Source organism: Macrobrachium nipponense, chromosome 23 (genome assembly GCF_015104395.2).
Source record: "Macrobrachium nipponense isolate FS-2020 chromosome 23, ASM1510439v2, whole genome shotgun sequence".
Classification (NCBI taxonomy): Eukaryota; Metazoa; Arthropoda; class Malacostraca; order Decapoda; family Palaemonidae; genus Macrobrachium; species Macrobrachium nipponense.
The window spans coordinates 5,504,247-5,532,189 of NC_061090.1; the positions used below are offsets into that span (position 1 = coordinate 5,504,247).

At 40.7% G+C, this 27,943-nt stretch overlaps 1 protein-coding gene across 6 annotated transcripts in view; it reads right to left on the reverse strand.

Annotated features, from left to right (window-relative positions):
• Positions 1-3,899: 3,899 nt before the first annotated feature.
• The window catches only part of LOC135198406 (exocyst complex component 3-like), a 322,829-nt gene continuing 298,785 nt past the window's right edge, over positions 3,900-27,943 (reverse strand). For all 6 annotated transcript variants that reach the window (XM_064225949.1, XM_064225970.1, XM_064225981.1 and 3 more), the window contains 3 exons: positions 10,559-10,688; positions 9,593-9,744; positions 3,900-5,517 (listed from right to left, as the gene is read on the reverse strand). In XM_064225949.1, coding sequence (XP_064082019.1) covers positions 5,337-5,517; positions 9,593-9,744; positions 10,559-10,688 — 463 coding nt within the window. In that variant the 3' untranslated portion in view covers positions 3,900-5,336. The remainder of the gene's footprint in view (positions 5,518-9,592; positions 9,745-10,558; positions 10,689-27,943) is intronic.

Here is a 27,943-nt window from a genome sequence, read left to right on the forward strand (position 1 = left end):
GGAGTAAGGGAATCCCCAAATTTTTGCAGAAGAAGCTATGTGAGCTTCTTGTAAGAGACACAGCTGCAGAAGTGTTCGGTTCTTCATCCGAACCCTCTAGGATTTCTTGTCGAGGAGAGCGCTGAAGATCCTTAGGTGACGAAGAGGTCCTAGTAGGAGCCGAGAGAGAGGTTGGAGAGCGCCTTCTCGTAGAAGAGCTCAAATCAGCAGGAGAACGACGAGACGAAAAGGAAGAACGCCCGTCCGATCTGGATTGTCTGCAATGAGACTCCCTCTTCGAGGTAGACGAAATCTCGGCTGAAGGAGAGGCAGGGCTCCTACCCCGAGAAGGTCTGGATACATCGACAGGGCGCTTACGAGGAGGAGAGTGCCTACCAGAATCTGTGCGCCTATCCTGAGGAGAGCGGCTGCCAGGCGTAGAGCGCCTATCAGGAGCAGGGCGCTTGCGCGGCTCTCGATTCTTGTCCAGTTGAATACGATCAACAGAAGGTCGACTGGAAGGAGAAAAGCGCCTACCAGGAGAAGGCTGCTTGCGAGACTCTTGACGTCTGACAAGCAGATAACATTCAGAAGAAGGGCGCCTCATAGCTAATGAGCGCCTATCAGGAGAAGGGCGCTTGCGAGGCTCTTGGTGCCTACCAAGAGACGAACGGTCAGGAGTAGTGCGTCTAGAAGAAGGAGAGCGCCTACACGGAGAAGGGCGCTTGAAAGTCTCATGTTGTCTGCCACGAGGAGAATAGTCAGGAGTAGGACGCCTCGAAAAAGACGAGCGCCTACTAGGAGATCGAGGTACAGTAGGCTCTTGGCGCCTATCTTGCGGGGAGCGGCTACCAGCAGGACGTCTATCAGGCGCATGGCTCCTACCAGACTCTTGACGTCTGAAGGGAGAGGAGTCAAGAGTAGGAGAAAAACGTCTACTCAACACCCGATCCGAAATTCGAGGAGAGCGACATCCGGAAGACGAACGCCTACTTGTAGAAGGGCGCCTTCTAGTTTCTCGAAGTTGCTGAGGAGAAGTTCCACGAGAGGGAGACGAAGAAAGAGGTCTGTTCTGCTCCAAGTATCTATCTCCTTTCGGCCGTACACTCGAAACAGCGTGATGAGCAGGCGAAGAGCGCTTACCAGAAGCGGGAATCCAATCTGGAGAAAAAACTTCTTTCTCCACAGAGCGTCTGACCGATGTTAGGCGCCTTGAAGTAGAAAGAGAGCCAGGAGAGCGGGGTCGCTCGCGTGAGCTCCTACCTTCATACGAAAACTCCCCATATGAAGGAGAACGCCTACAAAGAGGAGAACGATCCTCTGAAGAACGGCGCCTAGATCTCTTGATCGGAAGAGAAACGTCCTTCTTCCTACGCGATCTAAAGGCCAGAGAGTCCGCCAACGCTGAGATCTGAGCCTGAAGTCCCGCAAGGACTCTAGTAGAAGAATCTGGCTGGTCTTCCTCCGAACCAGGCGCAGATTGAGGGGCGCGAGAAGAAGAGCAATCACAGGATCTCTTGGGCTTCTTTGCTTCCAACGACGATTCTTCTGGGAAAACCTTCGGGCTAGAAGCCAAAGGACTGCAGGGAGCCTTCCAAGCCCTCTTCAACGGGCGCGACGCATCCGGGAGTTCCAACCTCTCTTTGGAGAGGGAGACGACGAAGAGGAGAAGCATTGACATAGGATCTCCTTCTTGTAGCGATCCGAGGCAGCTTGGGAGCGTACTTCAGGATCTGCAGAGGGGACGCCTGACCGGTGGGGGCTCTCCCTAGCCCTCTTGCGGCTTTCGACTATCCTACTCCACTGGAACTGGGAGTCTGGAAGAGGTCTAGGCCTAGAGGCACTAAGGAGCCGGTCAGACGCACCCTCCACAACACTGGGGACACTGCACTGATCAATAACACTCTCCTTACCTTCTAACTGACGAATCTTCTGATCCATAGAAAGAATTGTAGCTCTTAAGGCCGCCGCCTCCGAAGACGAATCTTCGGCTTCGGTGCGGGGAGCAGGGGCTGCAACTTGGGAAGAAGGTTCTACTTCTACATTAGTATTTGGATCCACATCCAACTCACTCATTCTAGACCTACTAGAACTTCTAGAGGAAGCCTTACGTACTCTATCACGTTCCAACTTCCTAACATAAGAAGAGAGAGCCTTATATTCGTCCTCATTCAAAACCTTGCATTCCTTACAAGGGTTACTAAAAGAACATTCATTCCCCCTGCATTTCATGCATACAGTGTGAGGGTCAACCGTAGCTTTCGGCAACCTCACCTTACACCCTTCAATCACACAAACCCTACACAAAACAGAAGTTTTAGCTACTGAATCCAGGTCAGACATCGTTAAAGAAAAATCCAGTTCAAAATAAAAAACGGTCCAAATTAGCGTATGCCAAGCCAAACAGAGCGAATACGTCACCAAAAGAAGTCCAAATCAACTCCAGGCAAGCGAGAATCGAAAAATCTATCCAGAGGAACCGACAACAGTTGTTATTGTTTCCAGCGACAGAGAAAATCTGACAAGCAAGGGGGATTGGTTCATACACCTGCCACCCAGCGGCGGGTAAGGTAGACCACCTGACCTACCTGTCGCGTGTGCCGCGAGATTTGAAATTCTGTCGGGAACGTCGGAGACTATAGCTAAGTATATATCTGACAGGAAAGTTCATGTACAAAAACACATTTTACTGACCAAAATTAAATGATCTTAGATGATGTAATTTTTTTATTTGTAATAAGTACAAACACCATTTCTGCCATAAAAGTTTTGCTTTATAGATGGTAGATTGGAACACTTGAGACCCTGTTATTCAAGAACTCCAGTGTTTGTTGTTTTTATAAATTTTATTTTAAGCAGCAACTCTTGTTAGCTACAGTAGTTATCATAGGTTTCTTTTTAGATATGACTTCTTTAGTTTGGAATTATCTTGTAGTTAATCAGACCACTGGCATTTCTCATCTCACAGGGCTGACACAAAGAATTTTTCCTCAAATGATGAGTGGAAAGGGATGAAAGGGATGGATTTATAAATAAAGTAAAAAAACGGTATTAAAAAGCCAAAGGGGGAGGGGGAATACCTTTGAAGTATTGATGATCATGTACTTTATGCAGTTTGAATTCTATGCTAATACCCCCTATAAGGTTACTTTGGAAGATGTGAAACCTTCCAGTTTTTTTTTTTTTAAGATATAAGTATTAAGAAACAATAAACATTTGCTGTGGGACCACCTTATTATTGAAAAGCTTTTACATAATTTATATATCAAAATAGAATGATAAATCAATAAGCTTCCTTCAACCTTAAATATTTTCTAATCTATTTTCTGTCATTACAGGCTCCATCCAAATTATGACCTCTTTATTAAGCAGCTGGATGTTCTTGGATATTTTAATTAAGTATATTCATGTATAATCATGTTTCCTTCTATGTATTGCCATAAGAATGATATTTTAACAGGAAGTACCTAATAATGTGTTCTGGCTTCAAGGTAGATCTTTGTGATTTCCTGTGCAGCAACAAAACAATGGTTTGATTCAGTATGCTTCAATTTAAGGTAAAGAATATTTACCAGTAGCCAACAGTTCCTTGAGTTCCATAATAATAATCATAAACTGTGTAGATACTGTATTTGCCAGCATTTAAATTAATTTTTTGACCATCACTGAAACCAACTGCTTACATCCCACAGGTTAAACTTGAAAAAGAAGTACCGTATCTTTCCACGTATAAGACCTTTAAATCCTAAAATTCACCCCTAAAAATTGGGGGTCGTCTTATACTGCAATACTAAAGATCAAACCTTGAATTCCAAGATGTGTATCTTAGGCTAGCCTTGGCCTCTGTGCTATAACCTAACCACCAACATAAATGAAGATTCACTTTATGAAATAAAGTGCTAATTAAGGTAATAAAACCATTTTTACCTAACATATTATTGGTATATCTTCATAACAAATAGCCTATTTGAGGAATAATTCGAAATCAATGAAACAGACTTTTATAATGAAACAGACTTTTATCTAGCCCTATGTTATCCCAGTTGAGAAAATGTAAACATCGAGTTACAGTTGGGTCAGAGCAACCTTCGTCTTTTAGAAATTTCAATGGTGGTGTCATTACAGTGGTAATAACATTTAGGATAACATTATATTCATTTTTCATTAAAAGTTTCTCATACACATCACACGATTGGTCACATGTGCCACCATCACAGGGATTCCAGTTTGGTTCTGGCAAGTCGACGACGACTTCGGCTTCATCGTTGATATCGTACAAATCATATTTTCATGACACTTTTTATTTTCATTTTTCCCCATGCTTATACGTGTATAACAAAACAGCAAACATCAAGTGAGGAAGCACGTAAAGCTGTTTGTAACTGTTTCGAACAATTCAGTCATATGAATGGTAATTGTGTACGATAATTATCGTTCATTATTGTATTGTTATCAGCGGTTGTTTGAGAATGGCGATGAAATGTAAACCAAACGATGGTTTCCCTTTATCGCGACCTTCTGTATGAAAAACATATAGACAATGGTGGCTTCCATTAGTAAAAATAAAATACATTTTGTTCCTCCCTTGTAAGTTAAAGCTGCAGGTTATAGCTGAGATAAAGCTGCAGGTTATAGCTGAGGCTGAATAAAACGGATAACCGCCAGACGGCAGTGATGTTTGGAACTGGAGAAATCACATCTACTTAATGCTTATACAATGGAGTAAAGTACAGTAATATGTGCAAGTTTTCAACCAAACTTCGTTAATTTGTGATAATAAGGTATCTCCGAATTATATCTCTTCTAACAAATAATGGCAATGAAGATATTGATAATATTCAAATCAGGTGAGATTTTGAGAATGTAAACAATATCAAATGCAAATGATGTCCATAACGATATTTATATGCTGTAATACAACAGTGATATGATAATAGTAATACAAGCAAAACAACCTTTATTTAAGTCATCATTATTATTAATATAGTTGTACTGTTTAATTTTTGCAAATAATCGTTTTCTAATTTAGAAGTCGTCCTATACTACAGGTATGAGATAAACTCATGGAAATTTGCAATGATTTTTGGCCTTGTCTTATCTAAAGGCCGTCTTATATGCAAAAATATATAGTATATCTTATAAGCCAGCATATTCAGCTCTTAGTTCAGCATAATAGGAATGGATTTACTGAATTTTCTTTGAAATGAGTGAATAACAGAATTGGTTAAATGTCCTAGTTAGTCCTGTCACATTTACAAACTAATCAATCCTGTGAATGCAATTTATTACAACTGATTATGCTAATTTTATCAGTAATATGAAACTCAAAGAAAAGCCTAATTAAAATTATGTTAACTTTAAGTAAACAATGATGTTGATATATGTATGTGAGAAAAAATGCTTTTATGGGAGGGTCCAGTTCTTTGGGTTCTCATTTCTTCCATAATTTCTGCCACTCGCTGCCGAACTTCCAGTCGACCCAAGTCCCCTCTCAACAAAAGTAGTGCAGTTAAGTGGTCACTTGTCATGTCAGGGTACCTGTAAGATGAAAGAAGTTTTAATTTACCAGAAAAAACTTTGTACATGTCAGGGTACCTGTAAGATGACAAAAGTTTTAATTTACCAGAAAAAAACTTTGTACAGTAATATAAACTGTACAGTCATAATAAAGTATATTCCAATTCCATACTGTTTTCATACTGGCCCTTGTAATTTCAATCACTGTTATGAAGTACTTTCTACAAAATTTGCATAAAAAATAAAATTCTTCTGAAATCAATTCAAGAAATATTTTTTTAATCATAAAACTTAAGTATGTATTATTATAATCTGAAACCAACCCAAGAATTGTGAACTGTTATAAGAATTAATTACTAAGACCTGGGGTCATCCTAAATGCTGAAACTTATCATTGTTTAAAGCTTTCATAGCAGATTTTCCCATAGAGAACTAGGCATTAACTGAGTAGTACTCTCTTAGACTTTTGTTATACACATTTTCTGCCTAAATTCTCTTCTGGTCCAGCTTTTCATTGATGTCTTTCTTAGTCTTCTTACTGGTCTCTGCCTTGTTACTATTAATATACATCGACTACTACTGTAGGCTAACTTGAGCTGTTTCTCACTCCCCTTTAACCCTTAAACGCCGACTGGACGTATTTTACGTTGACATTTTTTGTCTCTCGGGTGCCGACTGGACGTATTTTACGTCGACATACAAAAGTTTTTTTAAAAATTCGCGGAAAAATACTTTTAGGCCTACCAGCCGAAAACTCTTGAATCACGCGCCTTGGGGGATGCTGGGAGTTCACGGATCAAGGTGTTGTTTTGTTTACAATCGTTACGCAGGCGCGCAAGCGCGAATTTCTTTCTTGCCGCACTAAAAAGTATCTGTGACATATCTCGGAAATTATTTCGTCACTTTGACATAATTTTTTTACCATTTTAAATTAGCCGTTACATGGACTATTATATATGAAAATGTGCGCATTTTTATGTAGAATACAACAAAAAAATACTCATGATTGTAGCTTTTATTAGTTTTGAGATATTTTCATATAAATAACGATAAGTGCCTAAATTTCAACCTTCGGTCAACTTTGACTCTACCGAAATGGTCGAAAAACGCAATTGTAAGCTAAAACTCTTATATTTTAGTAATATTCAATCATTTAACTTAATTTTGCAACTAATTGGAAGTCTCTAGCACAATATTTCGATTTATGGTGAATTTATGAAAAAACCTTTTCCTTACGTCCGCGCGGTAACTCTTCCGAAAATATCATACATGCGATTGTGGTAATGTTTGCACCATTTTAAATTAGCCGTTACATAAAGTTTTATATATGAAAATGTGCGCAATTTCATGCACAATACAACTAAAAACAACCCATGGTTGTAGCTTTTATCAACTTTGAAATATTTTCAAATAAAAAATGATAAGTGACAAATTTTCAACCTTCGGTCAATTTTGACTCTACCGAAATGGTCGAAAAACGCAATTGTAAGCTAAAACGCTTATATTCTAGTAATATTCAAGCATTTACCTTCATTTTGCAACAAATTGGAAGTCTCTAGCAAAATATTTCGATTTATGGTGAATTTATGAAAAAAATAACATTTTCTTTACGTCCGCGCGGTAACTCTTCCGAAAAAATCATACGTGCGATTGTGGTAATGTTTGCACCATTTTAAATTAGCCGTTACATAACGTTTTATATATGAAAATGTGCGCAATTTCATGTATAATACAACAAAAATAGTTGAAGGTTGTAGCTTTTCTCATTTTTGAAATATTTGCATATAAATCACGATAAATAGAAAAAAAACCACGTTCGGTCAAATTTGACTACCGAAATGGTCGAAAAACGCAATTGTAAGATAATACTCTTACAGTCTAGTAATATTCAGTCATTTATCTTCATCGTGAAACAAATTCGAAGTCTCTAGCACAATATTTAAATTTATGGTGAATTTTTAAAAAAAACTTCCTTCCCTCCGCGCGCGGATTCTCCGCCACAAATCTCCGAAATGCGTAAGTCCCATTCTCGGAATATTTGCTCCGTTTCATATTAGGCATTTCATAGAGTTTTATATATGAAAAATGTGCGCAATTCATGTAGAATAAAACAAAAAATATTTGAAAGTTGTAGCTTTTCTTATTTCCGAAATAATTGCATATAAAAAAATATATATAAAAAAAATTCGACATTCGGTCAACTTTAACTCGTCAGATATGGTCGAAAACTGCATTTGTAAGCTAATATTCTTACAGTATAGTAATATTCAATCATTTGTCTTCATTTTGAAAGAAATTGGAAGTCTCTAGGACAATATTTAGATTTATGGTGAATTTTTGAAAAAAATATGTGTTTACGTCTGCGCGTTACGAATTCATGCATTATTTTGTGATAATATTTTCTCTGTGTTGCTTTTATCGTTTTACAATTTGTTATATACCAAAATGATTGCAATTTAGTGTACATTACAACGAAAAAAAAAGTAACTTGTTACCTTCAACCGTTTTGCGCACAGCGCGATTTGAATACAATTATATATGAAATTTCGTTTTTGCGCTATCATATATCGCATTATTTATATATGATAATGATAATTTTTTTCATTTCTGATGGTTGCATACTAAACTTCAGGCAATGACAAAAAAAGGAGCCAAAAATGAACTCTTAATCTTCAAAACTAAGCGCGCTGTGATTTTTTGAAAAAAAAAATTTTTCCGCTCCCGCGCTCACTCTGAAACGTCTCCAGCACACGGGAGACATTTTTTTTTTTACCGCTTCGGTGTTTAAGGGTTAATTTTAAGTTCACTCTCCAGCCACTTTTGTTCATTAAGTTCATATTGACAAAACCTTTAGGATCAGGTTTCACTGGCACTTGACTCACTCGTTAACATGTACAGCACTTTTAAGTTTTCATAATAAAATTTATAATTTGGATACTTACGTACTGTTAAAGATAGTTTATATCTCCTTGCCTGTTGGTGCAGGGATAGAAGTTATCTTTAACAGAAGGATATATATAAAAGATTCAGTCTTACTCTAGTGCTTTTCATCATTTATGCATATTCTATACTTGGTAGTAGTTTTCTTGTATTTACAGTACATATTCTGAGTTCCATCTCTAGCTAAATGCATCTATCATACAATACTGTATAATACTAATACTATACTTTTCCCCCCAATTCAAACTTCAATGATGCACTTCTTAAGTTTCTTTCAGCAGTGGAAGTTATGTATAATGAAAATTTATTAATTCTCCAAAGAGACTTAATATGAGTATCAAAAGCAGGTTTCAAGTGGTGGACAGGCTAGCTCACAGTGGGTATTATTATTATGTGCCATACGATTTGGATGAATTTAGCAGGAAAGATGTTCATAGCACTTCAATGGTCCATAAATGACTTGTAGCAACTGTACTCTCTCAGCTCGGGGAGTTGGGAGTCAGAGGGACCCTCATTATGGTTTTAGACTTGAGAGGGGAATGTATCGCTGCTGTCTATCCTGTGATGTCTTTTTATTCATCTACTCAAATATACCCAGGGACTGCTGTTGGTTTTAGATCTTATCTTTTATGGAAGTATGTCAACTATACAACTGTAATTTTGCAAAGAAAAGTGCAAATAAATATTACAAAATACATATATACCTCACAAAAAGTTACTGCATCTGTAAATCTCGTAAATATTTTATCAAATATACTCATAATTTATTACTGATTTTAATTCTTATCTTTTATTATATTGCGTAAGCTGTAATTACAATTTTATAAAATAGAACTATTAAAAAAAATGTATAGCTTTGGAAAATATATGAGTGAATTGTAAAAGATGGTCCACATAAGGTTGTCACTTTCAATTTCCTGTGAAAGGTAAGAAAAAATTTTTAGAATTTTTTTCTTACACCATTTGTATTCTCATATCTTCCTCTTTCCATTAATGTTTCTTTTTTCTTAAATTGCCTAAACTTAAAGTTTGCCCAGTCTGGGGATGTGCATGATATATATTTAGCTTGTCCATTAAGGGTTAAAACATTTGCAACTGAATGAAAACCGACAAATTCCTGGTTTATCATAGATAACTGACGGCATAAATATCTTACCTGCGCAATAACCTGTGGAGCTCCAAACCTAAGAATTCAACATCCGAAACCTTGATTACTTCAGCTAATCCTTTCATGACCTCACAAGGTGAATCAAACTTAACTAGGTCTGGTGCAACTTGTTCAAATACATTGGAAAGTTTTGCTGTCTCCTGTAACATAAACATTGAAGCAGTAAATTAGTATACTGCATACAGTAATTTTTTCTTAGTATGCCCTATTTAAAGAATTTGTATCATTTATGTGGAATTTGCTATGCAAAGATTTCTCTTTAGAGTAAAATGACTTTAGAATACTTCCAGGCTATGAAACATATAAATGTTTAATTTAATTCCTCTACTAATATACTATGGTGATAAAAAGAAATTAATATTTATTGAGGAAATATATTTCTTGATATGTACTAAAAATCACAAATATTTCCATCTTTACAAAACATCAGTACCATTCCAAACAGTTGCTGGCCACATTCAGCAGCTGTGGCACTGACCTAGAGTAATATTACAAGGTAGTTTAACTAATCAATAAGTCACATTACTAAACTCAAGGCTGGCCTAAAATATGCACCCTACTATTATGAGAGATGAACACTAGAAAAAGACAAAATTCTGAAAGTTGAACAATTAGGTGAGAAAAGACCAAATGAAAGTTAAACAGAACATAGCAACTTGAAGTGGAGAGGACACGGTGAAATTATGCTTACAGCATGTTGTGAATACAAGGCTACCCACAACATGCAAAAAGATTTTAAATGAACTTCAGGTATTTATACATTTTAAATGTATTAACTGTACCAACTTTCAAAGAACCTATGAATGACAAAAGTTTTATATACTAAATTACTTTGTCTATAAAAAGAATGTCTCAAGACTAACCCCACAAAACAAATGAGAATAACAGTTTTAGACATTTATATGATTCCATGTTAACCTTCAATATTAGAATAAAACACAGAATTTGACTTACAACAATTATCCGCTCGGCAACCATTTTTCTATCTTCCTGGGTTTTGAGGTTGAGTCTTTTCTGCAGAATTGCTGTAGTGTATCGCACAGCTACAGTATTCAGTGAGAGCTGTACTACATGATCAAAGTTCCTGAAAAATCAATATTTGATTTATGATGTATCACTCGGAAGAAGAAAGACCAGTATTTAATAAACAAGCAAAATGTGACTCATACATCTTGCCTTATAACATTGCCATTATAGCTCACCAGCAGAAAATCACATTCACAATGCCTGTAATGCAAATTAGTTATCGCCTAGAAAAAAAGAGCATTAATAATGAATGAAAATGCAGGACAAAATTACCTAATGTACATGTAATACAGGCAGTCCCCTGGTTACGCCGGAGATTCCGTTCTTGAGACGCCTTATAAGCCGAAAATCGTCGTAAGCCGGAACATCGTCAAAAATCCTAAGAAAACCTTACTTTTAATGCTTTGGGTGCATTAAAAACTATGTAAACTGCATTCTTATTGTATTTATCATATAAAAACTTCAAATATTGCTTATTTTGCATTTTTGGTGTCATATATTTCTTCTGCCAGATCAGCGTTGTAGGGTGGCGTAACCCTGGAACATGCATCATAACCCTGGAAATAATTTCTGATGAATATAATTGAAAAGCACCTTAACCTCGGAATGTCGTAAGCCGAACCCGTCATAACCCGGGGACTGCCTGTATTATCATTCTTGATTTTATTGGCAATAACACCATTAAACTCCTTGGTCTTTGGAACAAATTAACTTTATCCGTAAGGAAAATGCATAGGAAGACATTCTAAGCCAGCTAATAAAACATGCCAAAAATTACTGCAGGTGATCCAATGAAAGGAGAGAAACTTTTGTGCCTTAATTCACAACAAGATGGTAATTTCACTTGCCAGTTAGGAAATAACTTATTATCAATTACAGTACTATATATATTGTAATGTTAATCAAAGACAGACAAGCTTACTCATTCACTTTTCCCCAAGATTTTTTCCTAAACATTCATATTTTCTCAGAGGTTTTTTTCCTAGACATACATGAGCTGACAAACTTGGTTAATATTAATACTTGTATATTGATGCTATCCAAGTTTTATGAAGATAGCTACATCAACTACTTTTATTTACCAAATACATACACAAATGCCTACTAATCACTTAGTTCTCACCATAATGCCAAACTTCTAATGATGAAATTGAGAGCAAAGTCATTTATCTTGTAAGATTTCAGTGTCTCCCCATCACATCTAATGCTAAGGTCACACATTCACATATCAACGCACGCACGCCCACGCATGAGTGGAAATTGGTAGTTGGCAACAGCTTACGTCAGTAAACTGTAAATGTAATGTAAAACATACGTAAAATTGTAGACGTACGGTGACAGGTCGTCCGGGCTCTAGAACCATCATGAGAACAGGCACCTCCAACACATGCACGAATGCCTCTTTGCTGCATACCTACTTGAAGAAAATGCATTTTCATTTCCTTTAACTTATCATTCGTTGCTATGAAGCCATTACCATGACACGTACCCCCCAAAAAAGAAAAAAAATGAAATCAAATGATTTTATTTTTTTCTAAGGCGAAACAAGAATTAAACAGCAGGGGAACAATTCTGCATAAAGCTTTAACACTTCTCCATTCACTCTCCCACTCGTGCCAAAACAGAAAAAGGTCATTAGGCTACTCGTTCTGAAAACTCTAGAGAGGCTATTAGCTATCACATTATCCTTCCCTCTTAATCTCTCTGTTTTCTGAACTCTGATTAAAAACTTGGAAATACTAAAACACCTCTTGTGTTTTTCTCAAAACTAATTCCTCTTTGTGACATCATTACTACGGGCACTGGCGGTACGGTACGGGGCGTTCTTTATCATTCTTAATCAAATTTACATGCATCCACTTTGCTCTACTTTTACCCATATCAATTACATAATGTATATTTCTCCTCTTCTCTAACACTGGAAAAGGACCTTCGAACTTATAAGATAAAGAGGAACCTTCTTTCTGGACTAGTACTAAAACTTCATCTCTTACACAGAGATTTCTCTCTTTCGCTCTAAGATCATGTTCCCCTTTAGCTTCCCCTTGACTTCCTCTTGTGTTCTCTTTCACTAGTTGCCAAGCACTTCCATTCTCCTCCGCTAGTTGCTAAGCATCTCCTAAATTGTTTTTATAATACTCTAAATTAGTTATGTAATCTTCTCTACCCTTACTTCTAGGCAAAGGTCCGACCATATTGATAACTACATTCTCAAAAGGTTCGCCTACTGAAGGAATATTACACAACGAAGCTCTTGGAATTACTTGATTCGGTTTCCCGGCAATTTGGTATTCATGACAGCTTAAAACATACCTCTTTAAATCACACTTCATTTTAGGCCAATAAAATGCCCTACTAATACACCTGAAAGTTTTATTTACTCCTAAATGTCCTTGCTCATCAAGTGCTAACTTCAAAACTAGCTCACAAAGCTCCCTAGGGACCACCAATTGTTCGGTGATTTTCCCTTTACTACCTGACTTAATACGAACATAACGACACAAAACTTTGTCCTTCAAACAAAAAGTTTCCTTACACACATCATCAAGATCATCATCCAGCTCACATTAAAAAATTTGGGTTAGTGTCTCATCCTCTCTCTGAAACTTGACTAGCTCACCCTTATTCACAAGGTTAGTGCCTAATTCATCACTGTAACTAGTACTAGATACCGGTAGATTTACTACGTTACCCTCGACAGCTACACCTTCCGTTTGGCTATCACTGTCAACGATAGAGTCAGGTCTCTCAGCCACACTCGTTCGAATCCATGAACTCACTCATGTTCGAACCCACAAACTCACTCTCGATCGAATCCAGGAACAAATTATGATCTAGTTACTACCATTTCAGGCACTGGAATATCCCTCATAACAGGATTCACATTCTTGGATAAAGCTAAGTCATTACCGACAATAATGTCAACACCATCAACGGGCAAACTGTCAACAACTGCAAGTTTCACTTCTCCTGACACTACCTGACTTTCTAAATTCAACTTCAACAAAGGACAAAGAACACAAGTGTTATGAAATCCACCTAACATAACTTTTTCCTCCATACTGATTTCTGCCCTGTTCGGCACACTCTCTCTCCTAATCAGTGAGACAGCAGCTCCTGTGTCTCGAAGCAAGACTACTTCCCTCGAATCCATTCCTCCAAGAGAGGAAACTACGCCTTCTGACTGAAATTCACCAAAAAATTTCCTAGTTTCTCTCATCACATCATTCCTACTTGACGAAAGGTTAACTAGAAACACCGGTTTCTTAACGTCCTTCCTTTCTACTGCAAAATTTCTTGCTAAATGCCCTTTCCCATTACATCGGAAGCAAGTTAATTTTGCGCCACTAGATGCCACTTTACTCTTACAAACCTTAGACGTATGACCTGGTTTTCCGCATGTATAACAAGAAAAGTCACTTTTATTCTCATTGCTATTACTAGAACTGAAACTTTTACTGCTTTGTACTCTACCAGACGAAGGAAGGATCATTTCGTTTCTTACTAACACTCAAATTATGAGTTAAACTATATTCGTCAGCTAACCTAGTTGCTCTTGCAAAAGATACTTCTCGCCTATCTTCTATGTAAAGCTTAATCTTAGGGGATACGTTATCTTTGAAGTTTTCTGACAACACTAAGTTCTTCAAACTATCAAAATCCTCAACTTTAGCAGAAGTTAACCAATCAAAAAACAGCCTTTCTAATTTCTTACCGTATTCTACATACATAATATTTTTGTCCTTTCTCAAACTTCTAAATTTCTTACGGTACGCCTCCAGTACTAACCTGTACGCACTAAGAACAGTTTCTTTCACAATATCATAATCATCACATTCCTCCTTAGACATGCAACTATACACAATAAGTGCCCTACCCCTCAAAATTGACTGTAAATATAGAGTCCACATTTCTTTAGGAGAACCTTCTTTTTCCATTAACTTCTCAAAACACATGAAATATTTTGTTACATCTTCCTCATCAAACTTTGGTACTAATTTCAGCACTGCACTCATACCTAAGCTATCAGCTTCGCCAGTCTGACTGTTACAAGTACTTTGCCTTAAGCGAGCAATTTCCATCTCATGCATACATTCTTTCTCTCTTTCTTCCTACTCATGCTGCATTTTCATTACTTCTCTCTCAGCCGCTCTTTCATCTCTCTCATACTTTTCCCTTTCTTTCCTTTCACCATACTCACGGAGATCCTTCCCCTCTAGGCCCCTCTTACCCGACTCAATAAAGTCTTTCACCATCTCACTCATTCTGGTTCTTTCTATATTCTTCCCGTTTCAATCTATTATAGTGTCAAATAGCCTAGCAAGGTCGCCAAAATGTTACGAACCGAGAGAGGTCCGCTCCAGGTTCGATATAATGATAAACAAAAAAGAATTCAACACCAACAGTTGAAACTGGAGCTACGAACATAGAAAGAAACACTAACAGAACAAAGGTTTATTTACAAGCTTACTAACAAAGATAAATGCAGAATGGTTTCTCCTATTTACATACCACAAGTAAAATCTTACAATGCGTGAACTGGGGAAACAGTGGGGTAATGAAAGTACTTGCTGGCCAGTTTTGCGACTTGAAGCGGTGGCTTCACAAAAGGAGAACGGTAATTGCAGACGCCTTCTTGACACCGTATTGCAGAAAACAATGTCTATCCTTGATACTCAAAGGGCAGGAACTCCTCGAAACCTCTTGTAGAACGTTTCTGCTCTCAAGGCTTGCTCAACGACAAAAATACCTCGGTCGTTCTCTCTAACTGGACGACTTGACCAGAATTCGACCAAACTCTTGAGTGCCTTTTTCTCTCTGATCCTTCCTCTGTTCCTTCTTCTCTTATCTCTCTCTGATAATCTCTGATCTCTACCTGATGATCTGATCTGTGACTCTTGATCTACTTGTCAATCGTATTTATATGGTGACCTGGGGGCAGGGGCTACGGGGGGCGGAGCATAAACGTCACAGACTCCCGAGATGACCAGAACGTCTTACAAGAATCTTGACGAAGTATTGCATCATATTTCGCTGCATTTTCTGGCAACGTGATGGCCCGTGTCGTGTTCCACAACTCTCCGGCCGATTCTAGAACCATCATGAGAACAGGCACCTCCAACACATGCACGAATGCCTCTTTGCTGCATACCTACTTGAAGAAAATGCATTTTTATTTCCTTTAACTTATCATTTGTTGCTATGAAGCCATTACCATGACAACAACTCTGTACGACATGGCAACGCTGTAGCGTGGTGTAAAAGGTCAGGTCGGCACCCTCGGGTCAAAGAAAAAAAAAAAAAACAAACAAACCAACCAACCCTCAGGTCAGCTGTTGTTTCCGTCTCCCGAGACCAGCAGTTTCCTCCAAGTACTCTCCACAATCCCCTTCAAGATGCCGAACCTCCTAAAACGACCAAGGAAGGGACCATCAGCATCACATCTTCTTGAAGGACCTTCTTTCGGCCTGGGGAAGACTCCTGCAGCCACTCCTGCAGACACTCAGGTCGAAGAAATGTCATCTTCCGCCTACAGGAGTCGGAGTTGGATGAGATACAGAGTGATGACAGCGACATGGAAGACGACTGACGGACAGGGAGAAGTGGATATTGAACATATTCTACTTCCTCAAGCCCCACATCGTCCATCAGAAGAAGCCCAAGATGTTGGGACTGCCAATGGTATGTATATTATAATGTCTGACTTAATTTTTTTTATTTGTTGAAAATATACAATATTTTACAGTCCATGCAGAATTCTACCAAAGTGAATCTACAACCTGGATTTTCAGAATACAATATTTTTACATTCTCTCATACATGTTCCATCACTTTACAGTCTGCTCTGTTTACAGGCCAGCCATTTTGTACCCTACAGCCTCACAATAGTGGGCGTGGCAACCACGTGAAGTTGACATACATAGAACATTACACTATTGGCATAAGTTTCAGGTAGACGTCCGACCTTGCTTTCTTTTCGCATACATTTGCGGCGCAATTTACGGTGCTGGCTTTACGTTAGCTAGCCCGTGTCCTGTTTACCAGCTGTTCAAGGTCATTTCACTGTGATGATGCCCACGAGCCACATATGTGGGCATACGCTGTTGTGATACGTGAATGTGTGACCCCAGCATAATTGTATATTGAGGAAAAATCTAGCTTAAAAACTGATGATGATCATAAAATCAATGATGTATGAACTATTATAGCTACAAATAATTACAGACTAGTTATGTCAAATCTTATTTATACAATATATAACCTAAAATTCATAAAAAAATGTATCTTGCTTTATGCATTATTATAAGTCAAGAACTGTTACTTTCTAGAGAGTTTGCCTTAAAGCAACCAAATCCTTAGGTGCTTTACATCATTTCCTCCTCCTCATCAACAGGAAGTGCTAGGATTACTAATGCTGGTCCACAATGTTTTCCATGAATATGAAAGGTGAAAATTCAAGGAAGGTCAAATTAACATAAGTTTGGAGCTACACAAAATAAAATAACCAAAATAAATTGTGATTCGTAATTCTTAAGTACGTATACATAAGACTTTCATAACTGATGTTCATTTTTTATCATGACTTATATTTCAGATTTATAGAGAGCTTTATAAAAGTTAACTTTCTCCACATCAATGCAAAATCCAAAAATACAGGTTTACTGAATTCTTCTTTTCTACTAAATAATCAGACAGTATTGCCAATTATTATTAGGCAGTCGCTGGTAATTGGCCAGGGCTCTGTTCTCGGCAGGGTGCTGATAAGCAAAAACTGCCATTAAATAAAAACGCGCCAATTTATGGCGTTTATGGTGCCAAGTTTCAGTTAATGGCAGAGATAACCGGTTAATGGCACCTCTGTTAGGTGTGTTTGGTGTCATAACTATTGTTGGCACCAACATAAACGAAACTTGACACATTATGGCACCATAAATCCCCGATTTTATGATGCTAGACAAGCGCCATAAAACCGGATGGCTATCAACCAAGACCACTGATAACTGGGGAATGCCTGTATAACAGGCAGTCCCCGGTTATCAGGAGACTCAGTTAATGGCAATCTGGTTTTATGGTGCATGTCAAGTGCCATAAAATCAGCAATTTATGGCGCCATAACACACTGAGTTCAAGCTATCAGCACCTTATTGGCAACTTGAGTTATGATGCCATAACTAAGGAATAAGAGTAAACTGCATTCCCTTTGGAGAAGCCTACTTCATCATCCAAAGCATGAACTTCACAGACCCATTTCACTGTAGCTAAGGAAACCAGAAAAGAGGTCTTTCTAGTCAGGTCTTGTAATGACATAAAATGCATGTGCTTGAAAGAAAGACCAGACAACATTCTAAAACTACTCCTAAATTCCATGAGACGACAGAAACCTCCTGTCTGGAGGTGTCAAAAGACTTAATTAGATCTGACAAATCTGGATTAGTAGACAAATCCATTCCCCTGTAGTGAAAGACAGAGCTCAACATGGCTCTATAACCCTTACTTGTGGAGGTGGACAGGCTTCTAGATGTTCTTAAATACAGTGTTCCCACTTATTCGCAGGGGATGCATACCAGACCCCCTCGCGAATAGCTAGAATCCACAAATAGTTGAAACTGATTATATATATCAGTTTAGTAAGAGTTATTGTATTTTTATTTTCTGTGTTGGTGAAATGTGGTCGATATTCAGTGTACGGGAAACGTGTTTAATCTTAGAAAATGTCTTGATGTATTTAAGTTGTACTGTGACATCATAGAAGACAAGATAGCAGCAGCATGTGGTGGAGAGGTAAACAGTAACAAAACGTGCAGTAGAGGTTTGTGTTTGGTATAGTAGTAGAGAGCTCTCTGTCTTGTAGGAGTTTGTAGGTTGTAAATCATGTTGTGGTGTTGTTCAAAGTCTTAAGCTGGAGTATACTGGGACTGAAGAACGTGAACAGGTGGGTACACTGCAAATTTGTATCACAAAGGAAAGATTAGGCTAGGAAAATATTCAAACTGGTAGCAGTAGCATGGTCGATTAAAGATGGTTGAATCAGATAGTGAACAAATGGAGACGAGATGGAGAAGGGATTGTCCGAGATTTAGCGGGATACAAGACGAGTTCAAAGGATGGAGAGGGCAAGTCGAAGATTGGCCAGTGGTGTGTGAAGAAGTGAAATATCTGGGGATACAGATAAGAATGAGCTTAAAAGGGAGCTTATGGGTACACAAGGTTCAAAGATAATCCTATCCAAACTAGATGAAGTTTGTCTAAGACATGCTAATAGAGAATTACAGTAAAACTAAACACTATTTTAAAATAGGAGGCGAATCAAGTGAAAAGATGAGAGACTTTTTAACCCTTAGCGCTCGAAGCCCGGCTCCCAGCTGGCTTTCCCAAATGGTAGGTTCAGACCGAAGCCCGGCTCTCAGCCGGCACGTATTATAATTGCTTTAGGAGGCAAACTAATAATGTTACCTTCTTGTAAGAATCCCAGAATAACACTTGGTTTTATATCTTTCAAGAAATGTTATTTTCGTGAACAAAAAACGTGTTTTATGTGTCAATTTTCTTCTTAGAAAAACTGGCTAAATGAACAGCAGATATTGCGATGTTATTCGGCGCGAAAACGTGGGGAAACCAGCCAAATTTGCTGTTTGTTTCGAGTTATTCAGGGTTGACAATCCTCTCGGTCGCTATAAGCCGCTAATCCCATACCATACCCCTATAAACCCAGGTACCCAAACACTCAGATGATGTTGTTGTTAACAACAACAACAACTCAGATGACCATACACAGGGCAGAATTCTTGTTTCGCTGAGTTGTAATTGATTAGTAACGAACGCATTGCTGAGTTAATCATGTCTCTCCGACACCGGAAGTTTCTTGAAAACGAAGAGGAAATCTAAGAATACTTTTTTGTATTGCCTTCGGAAGATGATTCAAGTGAAAACGATGAACCGTCTGCCGCTCCTTCCACTTCCGATGAAAACAATTCTTTTATCATCGTGAATGAAGACCTGGAAGCGGAATCTCCTGACGAAGACGAGGACGAATACACCGATGATATGGTAATGCCCCCTGAAGAAGACGAGGACACAAATGACGAAAATTGGGCCGATGTAAATAACTGGGAAGAGTTTGATGAAGAGAGGCATGAATTACCCAGATTTACTTTCAAAGGAAGAGCAAAATTCAACTGTCCTGATCAAACTATCCATACTCCTTTGCAATTTTTCATGCTCTGTTTTACACGCGAACTTTTCCAAACAATTGCAGTTGAAACGAATCGCTACACAGAGGAACTGATAAGTAAGAAAAGGCCTCTGCAACAATACTCTATATGGCAAAAGTGGCAAAAAATAAGCGTGGAGGAAATGATGGCCTTTCATGGAACAATAATTAATATGGCTTTACACAGAAATAAAAGATCAAGGGACTTCTTTTCCAAGCAATGGGTGGACGAAAGTTCATTTTCGGTAAATCTTTAGGAGAGATAGGTGGTTCCAGATATTCTGGGGTCTTCATGTGTCTCCTCCAGCAGCCCCTGGCAGTGGCTTCATGGCATCTCGGAGGTCAAAGGTAAAACAAGTTCATGACTATTTATCTGAACGGTTCTTACGTTATTATCATCCTGGATGCCATCTAAGCGCCGACGAGTCCACAGTGCCATTCAAGGGCAGGACCGCATTCTAGATGTACGACAGCAAAAAACCAACAAAATGGGGCATCAGAATATATGATATTGCCGATGCGCTGACGGGATATATTCTAGGTTTGATTCCGTATTACGGCAAAGCTACTATCGAGTGCCTTGGTCATCTCTTCACCACTCACATTGTATTGACACTAGTGGACATCGTTACGCGTGCCACAGGAGAAACTGGATACCATGTTTATACAGATCGTCTTTATACAAACTTATCTCTAGCTGCGGAACTTCTGAAGGAAAAAATTCACATCACTGGAACGATAAATACGAATGAAAGGCCTTCCCCCTCAAGTGAAGAAAAGAAAAAGATCATCAGTAGGAACAGTAAGGTCGTATGTGAAAAACAAGCAATGCCATATTCTGTCTTGGAAAGATAAGAGGGACGTCATTATGTGCTCTACATACCACACCGCAAGAACCATCCAACATCGCCGTGTTATGAAAGGGAATTTAGAACAAGTTATTGAAAAACCAGTGATGGTGTCCGAATATACTTCTAACATGGGAGGAGTGGATCGTGCAGATCATTACATATCATCATACTGCTTCCTACAAAAATCATTGAAATGGTGGAGAAAAGTTTACTTTTTCCTTTTGGAAGTAGCCATAGTGAATAGTTTCATTCTCCATCGTATTCATATGAAATCAAAAGGGTTGAAGGTATTAACTCATCTTCAGTTCCGGAAAGAATTGGTGAAAGAATTGGTAGGAAACGTAAGAAATGCGGCTCAAAATGGAAGAAGAAGCACATCTGATGATGAGGAAAGGTTGAATGGAAAATTACATATAATAGCCAAACAAGACAGGAAACACTCCGTCGAATGCATTGTATGCAGTGACAGACGTGGACCTGGTGGATGAAAGAAACAAAATATTACTGTAAAACTTGTACCAGGCAACCTGCAATGCATCCTGAGTGCTTTGAAGCTTACTACACAAAAAAGGATTACAAAAAGAAATATACTTAATTTTCGTATGAATCCTGCAATATGAATTTTGTCTATTTTTATTATAAATAATAAATACGTTTCTTCGCATGTTATTGTGTTAAAAACATTATTATTATTATTATTATTTTTATTATTATTATTATTATTATTATTATTATTATTTCTGGGCTCAGCTCGTGTCGCTGCGCGAAATATCCTTTAATCTATTATTTCTAGGGTAAATGTACTAACACATACCAGAGAATAAATAAATAAAGAAAAAGGTCAGTACAACTGACTCGCTCACCCTCCAAGAGGGTGTCGGTATGAACACTATGGCGAGTGAGACCACTACCACGAGCCGAATGCCAATAGAAACCTCCCACTACAAAATCCCCACAAGAGGAGAGCCGACCCACAGAGTGGGCAGCAACTACTACTACTCCATCCCATGCTGCCGACTGCTGCGCCTCTGGTGGCCATCCTTTTCAGTTAGCGCACTGTAGATACACGTGCCCTTTTTTGCTCTGTGTTATTTGTGCCCTTTTCTTTGGATTTATTTATCATGGAGCGTGCAGCCATCGCAGCAGCTAAGTTAAGTACTCAGTGTTTATTACCAATTGTTTTCTTTCCGGCCCTGAGCCCGTATTTGCCGTTTTTTAGGTATAAATGCGAACTCTAGGTCGGAAGCATGGCAGCATGGTTCTGCCTCGTGGCGGGTTCGTTCTTGGTCTCCCATACCCAGAACATTCCCTTACTTTAGTACGCTCTATTTTTATCATCCGATTTGTTTTAGGGTACAGTCTACATGGTTTTTGTCATGAATGCATGTCTTTTACCTTATGTAGGCTCCTTCTATCCAGACCCTAGCCACGGCTCTTAGTATCGGCCCCGGCTAGCTTTGAGTGGTAGACTTTCCTTCGGGTTAGTCGCACACTCCTGGATTTTTTCTCCTACTTTTTGTTTTCTTTCTTTCATGATTTATTCATTTTATATTATATTATATTATGTTTATGTTAGTGTAGGCGTCTGGCTTCATTTAGCCTAGGTTATGGCCCATAGGGCCCATATGCTACAGCTCTTCAGTTCGGTTGCTTCCCGATAGCATCTCTCTGATCAGCCGGTTGTGTTTTCTAGGCCTTATTGTTTCATTGTTTTGTAGTTACTGCCCTGTGGTCACTACGTGATCCACGGGCAGCCAGGACGCCTGTCCAGTCATCTTTCCCCCTCCCGCTCTTCCATAGAGTCGGGGGGTGGGTTGGTCTACCCATGCTCGCTCCGCATACCCGAGCCTGCCTCCCTCTCCCCCCCAGGCGGAGGGAGTAGAGGGACGGGACAGACCCAGACTGGACCCGACCTCTCCAGCTTCTCGGTCCGGCCGGATGGTAAGGTGGGGGGGACTGGCCTTTCCCCCCTCCGTCGCTACTCCGTCGCTCCGTTGCTAGCCCGAGTCTGTATGTCCTCTCGCCCTTTCCCACCTTACTGGGGCTCCTCTGCTACCGGAGCCCCGGCATCCAGCGGAAGGGTGCTAATCCACCCAGCAGGATGGACCGGGACATACAGTTGGTCTCTACTAACCACTCCGTCTCGCTGAGTCACGACACTCCGCCACGCACTGGACTTAGTCCGGTACGTTCGAATTTTATAAGTTTAAGATCTGTTATGTTAACTAGTAAGTTTATCTTAAGCTACCTTAAACCATCCCCCCTCCCTTACCTGCTCACCGGATCTCTCCGGGGTTATAGCCTATTCAGGCGTTAAGGGGAGGGGTTATGCCCCAAAATTTTCCGAGCTCCGGCATGCAACGGAGATTTCTTCTGGTCCTTTAGCCTGTAAGTTGATAGCCTTTAAGATACTCATGTGTCTTTTCACTTACAGACCACCAACTGTGAGCATCCGGGATGCGCCGCCACACTTCAAGACCCATGTGGCCACGAAGTTTGCCGGTCCCATGCTCCATGCGCGACTCCGCACGGGGACATCCAGGTCTGGTATCACGAGACGTGCACCATCTGTTATGATCTGGTGAGCCAGCTTTTAGACGGGGTAAGTATTACAACTCCGTTAGCCAGTCCCCATTTTGTTGTAGTTCTTAAGTTTTCTAAATTTTATCTTCCAAACTTAAGATAAAATTCATGGGGTTTTGCAGCCCCTATAAATTTTGTTTTAGGTTTAAGCTTTAATTAGTTTTAGTTTCAAGTTTAATCTTAAAATCTAATCAATACCCTCTCTTCCAGGCTCCGGCTGTGAGGGATACCGCACTGGCAACCCTGCGGGCCTGGGTCGGCGGTTTTGGGAAGAACGCCGCCAAGGGTATGCCCTACATTCTCGAAAAGAAGTTGGCGGTACTGATCTTCCCCGGAGGCAAGGCTACAGGCTACGTCGACCCAGCAGAGGCGGCCCCGACTATCGCTTTCATTCAGCAACAGCTCGCTGCCTCGTTGACGGATCAAGGCCAGGACATCTCCTCGGAAGTCGCGACATTGGACATTAATATTGAACCTATGGTAGGTGTAGACGACCTGTTGGTCGAGGTAGGTACGTTGGACGCCCAAGGGATGCCCTTGGGTGCCACTGGATCTTCTACCCCCTGCAACCTCTCCATCCTTCCAAGGCTTTACAGGTACAGAATTATATACTTCTCCTGACGCTTCCGTTAGACCCAAGGTCAAAGGTCAAGCAGTAAAAACCTTGACTAAGACGTCGTCGTCGTCTAAAAAGACGGCGTCGGCGTCATCTTCTTCTCGTAAGTCTCCGGCTAGAAATCCCGGAGCAGAGAGATCTAAAGCTTCTGGGTCCGGCTCTAAGTCCTCTAGGAGTAGATCCTCCAGGGAGAGATCACACACTCCAGCGGAGTCGACAGTTCCACTTCCTTTGGTTCCGGTTCAGAGCCATCCTTCCACCTCCGCAGCAGCTCCGGCTTTGGATTCCAACGCTGGTCTGTTGCAACAAGTGGGCGATCTGGTTGGTTCTCTGAAAACCAGCATGGAACAAATGATCTCCCGGTTGTCTGATAGGATCACCTCTCAGGACAACATTATAGCCGGACTGAGCCAAGCTCCACTATCTTCTCCCCCACCTTTCAGCACAGGGGGAGTCCAATTACCCCCGTATGACTCTCTACCTCCGTTCTCTATGAACAATCCTTGGAGAGTAGCGTCATACGCCCCCTTCCAAGACGGACTTATCTCTATCCCGGAATGTGGAACTCGGAGGATTGAAGACTTCGAGTTCTACCCGGAAGACCTTCAGCCTCCGTTCATCGGCTACGCCAGGCTCACCGCCTCGGCCATGATTTGGGACGATAAGGTACCGAAAGAGACAGTCCTCTATTCACGAGACCAGGCTCAGAGAGAATGGCTCAGGTGTCTAGAGGACATGGATTGTTCCAATACAAAGATTCAACCATTTAAGAGTCCTTTTACGATCTTTACAATGGAAGAGAGTACCCCGCTCCCTTTCTTGACAAAGATCGCTACAACCACCATTCCAGCAGCCCAGAAGGGGGATTCCATGCCTCAGCTGAAAGAAGCGGACCCTACGTCTCCTTTACTTCCCTCAGCCGGTGAGTTGTGGGAAGATCTGCCCAACACCTTTTCAGCTGGCAAACTCAAACCGGACTGTGCTATGGAGCAGTTTGGTGAGAAGCTACCTAGGCTTCCAGATAGCCTTATTCAGGCGGAATTTGATGCCAAATCGAGGTTAGCCAGGTCTATTAATACCATGGCCATAACCGAGGTGGCTACCATTTCCTATGGTTCTGAGCCACTCTTTAAGCTTCTTACCAAGTCTCTGACTCAAACGGTGCAGTCGGATATGTTTGAGTTCGCCACGGCTAGGACGAATTGTAGGAAACATGTCCTCCAAGAAGCAACAATTCGGCACGAGCCGAATAAATTGCTTACATCGAGCATCTGGGGAGCAGACCTCTTCCCAGAGGCGATGGTGAAGGAGGTCCAGGCAGAGGCTACGAGATTAAACCAAAGCCTTAAAGATCGTTGGGGTCTTACGGCCAAGAGACGCCAAGATCAAGTGGTCAGGGGTAAGGCTCAAAGGAAACCCAGACGTTTCCAGCCCTACCAGAAGAAACAGCCACGCTTTACTCAGCAGGTTCCAGCTGTCCCGTTGGTGCAAGCAGCCCAACCTTCTACCTCCAAGGCTCAGTCGCAGCCAATCTATGTTATTTCCCCCCAGCCTCAACCCTCCACCTCTTACGCTCTCTCTCCAGCCTACAATCAAGTCTTCGAGGGTCAGGCTTCCCAGAAGTATGACCGCTCGGGTAGGGGAGGCAGAGGTAAGCGATCCTTTCGTGGGAGAGGATCGGGAGGGTCCTTTAATAGAGGAAAGCATTTCAGGGGAGGCCGAGGAGGCTACCAAAACCAATGAGGATTTTCAGGTAGGAGGGAGGCTGTTTCACTTCCGCCGCCGGTGGAACTTCAGCAAGTGGGCGCAGAGCATTGTGTCAAAAGGCCTGGGTTGGAGCTGGATAGCGAACCCACCCCCATCCAGACCTTTCCGCCAACTTCCATCCAAAGAATTGACGGAGTATGCGGAGGACCTCCTTCAGAAAGGAGCTATAGCGAGAGTCAACAGGTTAAAATTTCAAGGACGCTTATTCAGCGTGCCAAAGAAAGGCTCACAAAAAAGAAGGGTAATCTTAGACTTGTCCCGCTTAAACTTAGCCATTCGCTGCGACAAGTTCAAGATGCTCACGATCTCGCAGGTACGGACCTTACTTCCCCGTGGGGCCGTCACCACCTCTATCGATCTTACAGACGCTTACTATCATATCCCTATTGCAAGACACTTCCGTCCGTATCTGGGCTTCAAGATAGGAGACCAGACGTTCTCCTTCAAGGTAGTTCCTTTCGGGCTCAACGTAGCACCCAGGGTGTTCACGAAGTTGGCGGAAGTGGTGGTTCAACAACTAAGGTCGCAAGGGGTTATGGTAGTAGCGTACCTCGACGATTGGTTAATCTGGGCTCCAACAGTCGAGGAATGCCACAAAGCAACACTGAAAGTGATTCAGTTCCTGGAATATCTAGGTTTCAAGATAAACAGGACCAAGTCAAGACTCACTCCAGAGTCAAACTTTCAGTGGCTGGGCATTCAATGGAATCTATCCTCCCATACTCTGTCGATTCCATCAACCAAGAGGAAAGAAATAGCGAAGTCAGTCAAGCAATTTCTGAGTCACAAACTGGCGTCGAGAAGAACTCAGGAAAGGATCCTGGGCTCACTCCAGTTTGCATCAGTGACAAACATCTTGATGAAAGCCAAACTGAAAGACCTAACCAGAATCTGGCGCTCACGAGCAAATGTCAGGTCCAGGGACAAGTTATCCTCAGTCCCTCAGATTCTACGGAATCGACTTCGCCCGTGGGCAAAAGTCAAGAACTTATCGATTTCAGTACCCCTTCAGTTTCCTCCTCCGGGGATTACCATCCACACAGACGCTTCATTAAGCGGTTGGGGAGGATATTCCCAGTTCAAAAAAGTTCAGGGAACTTGGTCACTTCAGTTCCGTCAGTTCCATATAAATGTACTGGAAGCAATGGCAGTGTTCTTGACTCTAAAAAGGTTACGTCCGCCAAAGTACTCCCACATAAAGCTAGTCTTGGACAGCGCAGTGGTGGTACATTGTATAAACAGGGGAGGCTCCAAATCGCGCCATCTAAATCATGTCATGGTAGCCATCTTCTCCCTGGCGGACAAGTTCAGTTGGCACCTCTCCTCCACCCATATAGCTGGAGTGAGAAACGTCATAGCAGATGCTCTATCCCGATCAGTACCTCTAGAGTCGGAATGGTCACTGGACAACAGTTCGTTCCAATGGATTCTTCAGAGAGTTCCAGGCCTACAAGTGGATCTCTTCGCATCCCAAGCGAACCACAAACTCCCATGTTATGTGGCCCCCAACCTGGACCCTCTGGCCTATGCCACGGACGCCCTGGCCCTAGACTGGAACAACTGGGAGAAGATTTATGTCTTTCCTCCAGTGAATCTTCTCATGAAGGTACTGAACAAACTCAGGACATTCAAGGGTCAAGTGGCTCTAGTAGCCCCAGACTGGCCGAAGAGCAATTGGTACCCTCTAATTCTGGAACTGGGTCTTCGCCCTCTTCGGATTCCCAGTCCCAAGCTCTCCCAGTCAGTACAAACGAAGACTGTGTTCGCTTCCTCAGGAATTCTCAAAACCCTAACTTTATGGATTTCATGAAGTTTGCAGCAAAAAGGGATGCGAATATTGACCCTCAAAATATTCTCTTCTTGGAATCCGATAAAAGGGATTCAACTTTAAGACAGTATGATGCTGCTGTCAAAAAGTTAGCAACCTTCCTGAGAGAATCAGATATTAGAATCATGACAATCAATTCAGCTATATCCTTTTTCAGGTCTTTATTTGAAAAAGGCTTAGCAGCTAGCACCATTACGACAAACAAGTCAGCCTTGAAAAAGATTTTTCAATTTGGTTTCAACATAGACTTGACAGACTCCTACTTCTCGTCTATTCCCAAGGCGTGTGCTAGACTTAGACCTTCTGTAAGGCCTACGTCAGTGTCATGGTTCTTAAATGATGTTCTAAAGCTGGCTTCAGAAACTGATAATGACACATGTTCTTTATAATGCTCTTAAGAAAAACTCTATTTTTATTAAGCTTGGCCTCAGGAGCTAGAATTTCAGAACTGTCGGCA